At 43.4% G+C, this 9708-nt stretch overlaps 1 protein-coding gene across 1 annotated transcript; it reads right to left on the bottom strand.

Annotated features, from left to right (window-relative positions):
* Nucleotides 1-1933: 1933 nt before the first annotated feature.
* On the bottom strand, nt 1934-2552 carry LOC119368648. Its single transcript, XM_037633853.1, has one exon. It carries the CDS (start codon nt 2487-2489, stop codon nt 2151-2153), a length of 339 nt encoding a protein of 112 aa, XP_037489750.1. The 5' UTR covers nt 2490-2552; the 3' UTR covers nt 1934-2150.
* Nucleotides 2553-9708: the final 7156 nt, after the last annotated feature.

A 9708-nucleotide genomic window follows, 5' to 3' on the forward strand; every position in this document is an offset into this window, starting at 1 on the left:
TAGCATGTGCCACCACAAGATTGATGACTAATATTCCCAAATTCCAAGGCCATACAACAGTTTGAGAAGCTACAAGAAGGTGTCCAGATTCAGTGCACCCACAGAAGGACATCGTTCAAAATTGAGGCCCCATATGGCTAGTTTCAAACAGGGTCAGATTAGAGCGCCTGAGCCTCTGATAGGACATGGAGATGGAGATACTTTGGGTATAAATAAGTATATTTGGAGTAGCATCATTTGCAGAGGCAGGATGATGACGATGCGGCAGGAGCTCTTCTTCATGCCGTAGGAGTGGTCGTCGTCGTCTCACATGGAGTTTCCCCATTCACACTTCTTGGCTCTCTAGTTTGATGTTCAGTTCAGGTAGGGAGGAGGGTTTTATCCCTGTGGACTTCCTTGTGTTGCTTGTGGTTGCAGGCAGCCTAACTGTACATTAATTTGATTGTATCAAGGCAAATAAAATCTTTGATTGTTTCTCATCTCCTTCGGCCATGTGTGGTTCCAAACTGATTGTACCTTAATTTGTTGTATTAGAACAAATGTATATCAACTGCGCCAACTGTTTTATTTTTTAAGTGAAGTGCGTTATCAACTGCGCCAACTGTTCAGCCTCTGGTTGAAATTTGGCTCACGGACGACCAATGTAGGCGTGGGTGGTCAGGCCGGCCAGCATTGCTTCCGCAAGCTAAGGTGGGGCTGCCGCCCACGCGCGCAATGGAGGCTTACTGCACGAACAGCTCGCGGCGCGGCCTGAGTGAGCCGGCCGCACTCGCCAGCGCTGACTTCGCGACCGACACTGCTTGGGTTGTGAGGTAGGCAGCGAGCACTGCGTTTAATTCCGGTCAAGTTGGAACTGAGCAGAAGGTCCAAAGAGTATGGAGATCGAAGTTCTTTGTGGCCACTCGATCCATGTCAACAGATATAAGGCACATATAATCTATCCTGCATATAATCTATCATAAATCTAACGATGCCGATTGCTCAAGAGAAAGTAAGGAACTATATAGTCTCTAAAGATGTGAGCTCTGCTGCGCAAAGGCAGTGTGCATGTACCAATTAACTCCGTATTTAACGTTTGTTGGTACCATAATATGTTTTGGGATGCATGGAATAACATCTACTTTTGCTCATTTTTCAGTTTCTGTTTTCTCTCCCTCTCTCCGAATTCTTAGCAGATGGGATGTATAATGTTGCAACTTGGGCCCAGCAACTCTAACATTTTTCATTTCTTTTTTCCGGACAAATTCAAATGCTTTTCAAAATATTCATATCTTTCAAACCCCAGCTCCAAATCTAACGTGTTTTATATGAAAATCACTCAGAAAATATGTAGATTCCAAATATGCTATTAATTATCTTACTTGTTAATCATTTCTAAAATTATGTTTAAGATGCAACCTTAATTAATACCTTCTTTATATGGGGTGTTTTGGAAAGGCCTATTATATATGTTCCCTGCCCCATATAAATTGAGTAGATATGATAGTTTGATGCTCTCACAGAAGATATTATTGCCATCATAGGGGTTGTTTTTTTATGGCCATAGGGTATGTTGATTCCAACCCGGTACCATATGCTATAGGTTACAATAACACACGCTAAAGGTCACAATAGATACATAATCATCCTCTCTATTTCACACAGTGTGCGATAACCAACCTGTATACAGTGATGTACACGGAACTATTGATGTGAGCTTTACGTAAACAAGTGGCTTAAGATTGATTTTTATATTATTTGAAATAGTTCCCATAAAGATTTCGGGAAACACCTTAAGTACACACACAACACCACTTAGCATGTTGTTGGTTGTATGGCATCATGACACGTTTAAGCGAATTTGCTGATGTCGTCGAGTGTTTGTATGAGGGGTGATTTTTTTTTTCTTGCAACACATGAACATGTTTGCTAGTAATATACATAAAAAGCAAGATGAAGCAAGAAATTCCACCCACATTTATTTCTGATTGGTACAAACTAAAAAGACTCAACTGACACTCTCATACGTAGAAAAACATAACACACTCACATGACACACACAAGCAAATAAAAGCAAGCAAGCAGCAGGTGGACATCGACCGCTTGAAACCAACATTCAAGAAACATAAATATCCAACGAAACTAGAGGTCTTGCATGCACAACGAGCTCACTAGCATGCCTTTTCCCTGACGCACTGCACATTATTCTGGGCACTTTTGCCCTGAGCCTTCCACGCCTTCTTCATCTGGCACATGCACGAGTGGCCTCCAAAGGCTACACAGCAGTCCACTTGAACCTTGGTATTACCCGCCGAAGTAGTCCTGTCGGCAGTGGCAATTTTCATACCTTTTCCACAGCTCTCGAAGCACGCATTCACGACATTCTGATCAACACCGTCGCAGACCGGCGCACCGCCGACGGCAGGTACATTCTGGGCCACAGCGACGGCGCACATCAGCGCGACCAGCGCCGCCACGACAGCGAGCCTCGGGAGCATTGCTGCTGCCATGACCAGATCGATGCAAAGATATAGCTGGTCGAAGGTCGATGCACTGACTCACTGCTTATGGCTAGCGTGGGTTGATTTTCTTGTAGAGAAAAGCCAGAAATCCAGAAGCACTGGAACTACTCGGTTCCCACCCCACCACTCCATCTCGCCGCCACCGCTGTTCCGAGGTGCCGATTTAGCGAGGAGTGCTGGGCTACAGATCTGGCCAGATCGGTGGTCTGGACCAGCGTCTCCCGTCGCCACAGATGGACACCGGCGGCGAGGGGAACAGGGCATCAAACCAAGAGATTGTTGGTTTGGTGTCCGATTTGGGGAGGAAACAGAGGGCCGCGGCGCGAGCAGCAAGGGATGCAGAAATTGCAGCAGGACAGGTACGCGACGCGCGGATGCTGCTTGCTCCACGAGCCATGTCGAGGACATCTCAAGAGGAGAGGGATCGGGATTTTCACGCCGGGACAACCACTCACCCCGGGGCTGATTTTGAACTGGGCTTCGGAAGAGGCCTATTCTTCTTCCCGTATTCAGAGGGCGAAGTGGAGGATCTTCAGACCAATGCAGAACTAGGCCCCTACTGGAGTGATGCAGATGGGAGACAAGCTGGATTGCAGCGAACTTGTGCGCGTGCTGAGATTCGTTCTGATGCAGCAGCTGCTTGGTGTGGACTCCAGGAGGCAGATGCAGAGGAGGGTTTGGAAGATCCACCATGGATGACCAGCGAGAGGATTGATAGAAATTTCAAATTTCATCCGGGAATGGAGGGGGAAGGAGAGGATCGAGTCAAAGATGCTGCCAGGTCACCACGAAGACCGGACCCCGTTGTGAGTGAGTGTAGAGAAGAATATGGTGGTGACTTTTACAGCCAGCTTTGGTTAGGTGAGAAGGATAAGACTACCACCTCCGAGAGGGTTTCAGATCAGAGAGGAGCGGCGGCTCAGATCCGCAGGAAGTTCTTGGAGGGCAGGGGTTTGGGGGGTGAAATTTGCCATCCAGCCGAGGAGAGAGGAAGAAGAGTCCACTTGTCCACCAATTCCAACGAATCTGCGTCTGGAGGTCTCAGCTACGCAGTCTCTGTGCCCGAGATTGCATCGGAGGGAGAGGAGATGGGAGAAGGAGGACGAGGAAGGGGGAGAGGTCGTGGGGCTGGCCGAAATCAACAGGCCTTGGAGATTCAGGATGAATTTCAGCAGCATCCGGGAGCACCAGGGATGTTTGGGTTCCCCACACCCATGAATCAACAGTTTGGTTACCCAGGGGCTCCGCCTTGGGGGTTTCCAGGTGCCTACCCCCCTTTCCCTCCCCCTCCAAATTTCCCCATGAACAATCAGTGGGCGCTACCTGGACAGTCTCAGATGCCTGCTGGAGGAAGCCATCATGGAGGAAATCAACAACAACAAGTCTCAAACACAGGGGGTCAGCAGAAGACCCAATCTGGGAAAGAGAAGCAGAAAAAGGGCTTAAACAGGGCTGGATCTAGCAACAATGAAAGAAAAAGCAACGGTGGATTTCACTGAATACAGTCAGGCAATGTGTTTTAATTGCGGCGATCCAGGACATCCGCAAACTGAGTGCAAGAGAGCTAAGCTTTGCTTCATCTGCAAAAGTACAACACATGCTGTTGGTGATTGTCCAGTCAGGAGAAGGCCACACCAGATGGCTAAGTTCGTTGGAAGTGTAGCTGCAGGTTTAGGTTTCTATCACATAGAGGTTCCAGATATGGGTCAAAATGCTATTGGTAGCTTTAAGAATTGTGGGGTGGTGTACATTGAATCAGGATAGATCAACAAAGAAGATTTGGCTAAAGAGTTTGCTGTAATCTACAAGACCAATTGGCCTTGGCAGATTAGGCCTTTTGGAAGATGGTCTTACCTGGTGAAATTTCCACCTCACATCTCTGTGGATCAGGTAGCTGGGTACCCATGCTTTGGACTGTCCAAAGAAGACATTACAGTTAAAGTAGTTGCTTGGAAGGAGGAACTCATCAAGAATGATAATCTCATTGAGGTCTGGGTTCAACTTAGGAAATTACTACCTAAGTGGTGTGAGTGGTCTTCCCTGGACCAAATCACATCAGTTTTTGGACTGATGGTGGATGTGGACTGGCAATTAATGTTTAAAAGTATGTTTGAGGTGGTTAGGGTGAAAATCCAATGTAGAGATCCATCCAAAATCCCCAATGAAAGGTTGTTTGCTCTAGAAGGTAAGTTAGTGCAGGTTCAGATCACTGTGGAAGTGCCTAAACCTATGGCTGTAGAAATGCAGACAAGTACTGGGCAACAGAATGGGGGAGGAGACACAGACAGAGACAACAACAATGGCATGGAAACTGAAGATAGTTTGAATGGTAATGAGAACACCCAAAGACCACCCTGTAGTGCTGGAGGGAATGAAAGTAGGAATGGAGCTGGAAATGGTAACACCAATGGTCAGAGGAATCACTCTCTATCTGACACATGGACCCCACTAAGTGAGAAAGCTGTGTGGGAAGCATTCCGGAGAGGAGATGAGAAGGAGAGGACATAAACAAGTGAGGATCAGAAGGAGGGAAGTGAAGTAGTGCCTATAGAAGACCCTGAGAGAGAAGTTACTAGATTCCTATTTGTTGAGATGAGTGGGGAACTGGACAAAACTGAAGATTCCATCAGTCTAGTAGAAACAAACCATGAGGAAAATGAGAGGATGGAACAAGTAGTTGAGGAAGAGGAAGAGGAAGTCTACTTACCTGATGACATCATGCCCACCTATGAGGAAGAAGCAGTGATGTTAGAATATAAGAAGAGAAAGACTTCAAAAAAGCAGGGATCCTGGGGACCAGTACAAGCTGCTAGAAAAAGCAACAGAGTGAAAGACAACTTACCCATCATGGAGAAGGCTGAGCTGCTCAAAATGAGGAAAAACTTGGAGATTCCAAAAACAACAGTGGGAGGTATAATTGATACAAACCCTTTTAATGTCTTACCTGTTGAGGAAATAGTAGATATGACAGATTCTCTTGGTGTAGAAATTAGAGAGAATCTAGATCATAGGATCAACAATGCCTCTTTTTCTGTTTTAGATGAAAATGATAGTATGCTTGATGATAGAAGTAGCTGTGGTAGAATGAGAACAACTGATGGTAGGAATAGACAAGGCAAGCACCCTGAGAGAAAAGCTCCAAAATGAGATACATATTTTGGAACATTAGAGGAGTTGCGGCTCTTGGTAGACTCAAATGCATAGAAGATACCATTACTCCTTTAAGACCTGCTTACATAGGTTTCTAAGAGACTAAAAAGGAAACTTTTTCTAATTCCTTCCTTAAGAACCTGTTAGGAAATAGAAATTTTGAATGGAAGTGGCTACCTGCAAATGGTGCTGGTGGTGGTATTTTGGTAGGTGTAGATCTTGATATCTTTAAAGTAATTAGTTGGGAAATCCTTAAATTCTCAGTTAATGTAGTGGTGTGCCAAAAAGATACTGAGATAGTTTCTAGGATTACTACAGTCTATGGACCTGCTTATGAAGAAGGTAAACTAGAATTTATTTCTGAATTGCATCGCAACTTCCTTAACTGGGAGGGACCTGCAATTGTAGGTGGTGATTTCAATCTAGTTAGAAATCAGACTGATAAGAACAATGGTAGAGTAGATTTTAAGTGGGTTGATAAATTTAATTCTTGGATAGATTTTTGGTCTTTAATAGAAATTAATATGTCTGGTAGAATGTATACCTGGGCAAATAACCAGGCAGATCTGATTATGTCCAGGATTGATAGAATTTTTTGTACTACTGAATTTGAAGCTTCTTTTCCTTTAGCTAGTGCTAGGGTACTCCCTAGAATTGGAAGTGACCATACTCCTGTCATATGGGAATCGGGCTGTGGAGAACCAGTGAAGAAAGCGAGCTTTAAATTTGAGAAATGGTGGCTAGCTAGACCTGATTTTAGAGATATTCTGATTAAGGCCTGGAATACTAAGGGTTTTAGCTCAAACCCTGTAGATGTTTGGCAAAGTAAAGTGAGAGCTTTTAGAAGACTTGCTAGAGGCTGGAGTGCCAACCTAGAGGCTTACCTTAGAAACCATAAGAAAGCTCTCATGGCAGAATATGATAGGATAGATGTATAGACAGAAACTAATGGTCTGAATGATATAGATAGAGGTAGAATGAAGGAGATTCTCCATGAACTTGGGGAAATTTGGTGTAAAGAAGAAACTAGTGCTAGACAGAGGTCTAGAGATAGAGATATCTTAGAGGGAGATAGAAACACAGCATATTTTCAAGCTGTGGCTAACCAAAGGAGGAGAAAAAAAAGGTGATTTCGATACTAGAGGGACCTGAGGGACCCACATCTGAACAATCTAAGATGATAAAAATAGCTGTTGATTTCTACAAGAACCTCTTCAAAGCTGAACCAAGGCCTGATATTGCTTTGAAGCAAGACTTTTTCAATACGGATGAGAAAGTGTGTATAGAAGACAACATTAAATTAGAGGCCAGGTTCACAGAGGAGGAGATTAGAAAAGCTGTTTTTGATTCATATTCAGATGGGGCTCCTGGCCCTGATGGATTACCTTTTATGTTTTTTTAGAACTTTTGGGATATTATTAAGGAGGATCTGGTGGCCATGTTTGAGGCATGGTTTGAACATGACCTAGACATTTTTAGACTCAATTTTGCCATGATAACTCTGATTCCTAAGGAAGAAGAGGCAAAAGATATGAGGAAATTTAGGCCTATTAGTCTTCTTAATTGTTGTTTTAAGATTTTTACCAAAGTTTTGACTAATAGATTAGCTTTGATAATTGGTAAATTGATCTCTGAGAATCAATCTGCCTTCATTAGAGGTAGATACATCCTGGAGAGTGTAGTCACTGCACATGAGGTGCTGCATACTACACATTCCTCTGGGAGGAAAGGGATGATTTTAAAAATAGATTATGAAAAAGCTTATGATAAGGTTAATCTAGATTTTGTTTATGAAGTGCTTGAGCTTAGAGGTTTTGGTAGAAAGTGGATCAACTGGGTTAAGAGCATAACTCAGCAAGGATCCATTGGAGTCAAGGTGAATGGTGAAGAGAGTGATTTTTTTATTACTAGTAGTGGTTTGAGACAAGGGGACCCTTTCTCCCCTTTGCTCTTTAACCTTGTAGTAGATGTTTTTGCTAAAATGATAGTTAAAGGTTCACAGGCAGGGCTGGTTAGAGGTTTGTGTCCTAATTTTCACCCTGGAGGGATTATTTGTTTGCAATATGCAGATGACACTCTGCTTTTTGTAGATAATGATCATAGAACTGCTGTTAACCTCAAGTGGGCTTTGACCTGTTTTGAGCTAGTTTCTGGCATGCCCATAAATTATCACAAAAGTGAATTAGTCCCCATTAACCTGGACGAGGCAGAAACTCAGGTTTTTCTAGACATATTCAATTGTATTAAAGGGAAATTCCCTATCAAATATTTGGGGATTCCCTTGCATTTTGACAAACTTAGGAGAGAAGATTTACAACCCCTTGTTGATGCTCTGCTGGCTAGGATGGCTAGCTGGAGGGGTAAATTACTTTCATTATTAGGCAGAGTTACTTTAGTGAAAACCTGCCTAGCCAGCATCCCTATTTACATGCTATCTTTTTTTAAATTCCCTAAATGGGCAATTACTTTGGTCAACTCTCAACTAGCTAATTGCCTCTGGAGTGATGAGGAAGGAAATCATAGAATTCACTTAGCTAACTGGCAATCTGTGTGTATGAGAAAAGAATTTGGGGGCATGGGGATCCCGAATTTGCAGGATTTAAACATGTGCTTAATAGGGTCTTGGATTAAAAGATATATTTTTAGTGAAGGTTCTCTTTGGAAGAGAGTTATGGACTCCAAATACAATACCAAGAGACCTAATATCCTTTGCTGTAATGACCCTCACCCATCACAATTTTGGAAAGGGGTAATGTGGGCTATGAAAGCAGTTAAACTGGGATACAAATGGTCTGTTGGGAATGGTAGATCTGTTAGGTTTTGGGAGGATATTTGGTTCGGTAACTCCCCACTTGCCACCCAGTTCTGGGATTTGTATTGTATAGTTAATGATAAAAACAAAACCATTGCAGATACCTGGGATGGAGATATTCTAAAAAATTCCTTTAGAAGGAATTTTGATGAGGTGTTAATGCAACAATGGTTTGATCTAGAATCCGTTGCCAAATCGATTACTTTTACTGACTAGGAAGATAATTTGATTTGGCAATATGAATCTAAGGGCATCTATTCCTCTAAGTCTTTGTATGCTATTATTAACTTTAGAGGGGTGCAACCTATTTACACGCCTGTGGTGTGGAGATTGAAAGTACCACCCAGGGTGCAGGGTTTTCTTTGGTTGTTTTCACAGAATAAAATTATGACCTGTGATAACCTAAGAAAAAGAGGCATACCCAAGCCTCTGGAATGTGTTCACTGTAAGGATAAAGAATCAGTTCACCATCTTTTTTTTGACTGTGTGGTTGCTAGGTTAATGTGGAAAGAGGTAGAGATTATTTTTGATAAAACTTTCCGTTCTTTTGGTGAGTTAGCTGCTTGCTGGCTCTGTGAGAAGAGATTTGCCCATCTGAATGTAGTTTCTTCTGCTGTCCTTTGGGGTCTGTGGAATACTAGAAACTCCATTGTGCTTAATAGAACTAAATGGATTTCTGTCAAACAGGTCTGGCAGAAGATAAGTTCATACTTGGGGGACTGGACGAAACTGCACAAGGAGCTACAGGAAGGGGCGATGAAACTCTTCAGAGACCACATGTTGAGAAAGCTGAGATCACCGCTAGAACTGGAACCAGACTGAGATGCTGTGAAACTGCGGAACAACTTTCCTGGTCCAAAAACATCCACGGGATGTCACATGGAGGGCGTGCTACCCTGGAGCAAGTAAAGGAGAACCCAAGGCTGATGGAAGAAGTTCATGTGGTCTTCTTCCCCATGAGCTGATTTAACCAGTTCTAGATGAGATCTAGTTTTATCCTATCTTTTATCTTTTGATACTCCAGTAGACTACTAGTAGGGGTAGAATACCTTTGCTAGTGGCGGCTGTTGCCATATTTGATGAGTGTTTGAAACCTGGTGTCGTTGCCAGAAGACCTGTATGCGTGTTTGGTTTCGTTTTCTATGAAAATGGAGCCGGGGGTGCTCCCCTTTGATCGAAAAATTTTCTTGTAGAGGTCTGCCGGGGCTTTTATAGAGCTAGATAGGCGTGGGGTTTGGGGTCCTA

This window comes from Triticum dicoccoides, chromosome 2B (assembly GCF_002162155.2).
Source record: "Triticum dicoccoides isolate Atlit2015 ecotype Zavitan chromosome 2B, WEW_v2.0, whole genome shotgun sequence".
Classification (NCBI taxonomy): Eukaryota; Viridiplantae; Streptophyta; class Magnoliopsida; order Poales; family Poaceae; genus Triticum; species Triticum dicoccoides.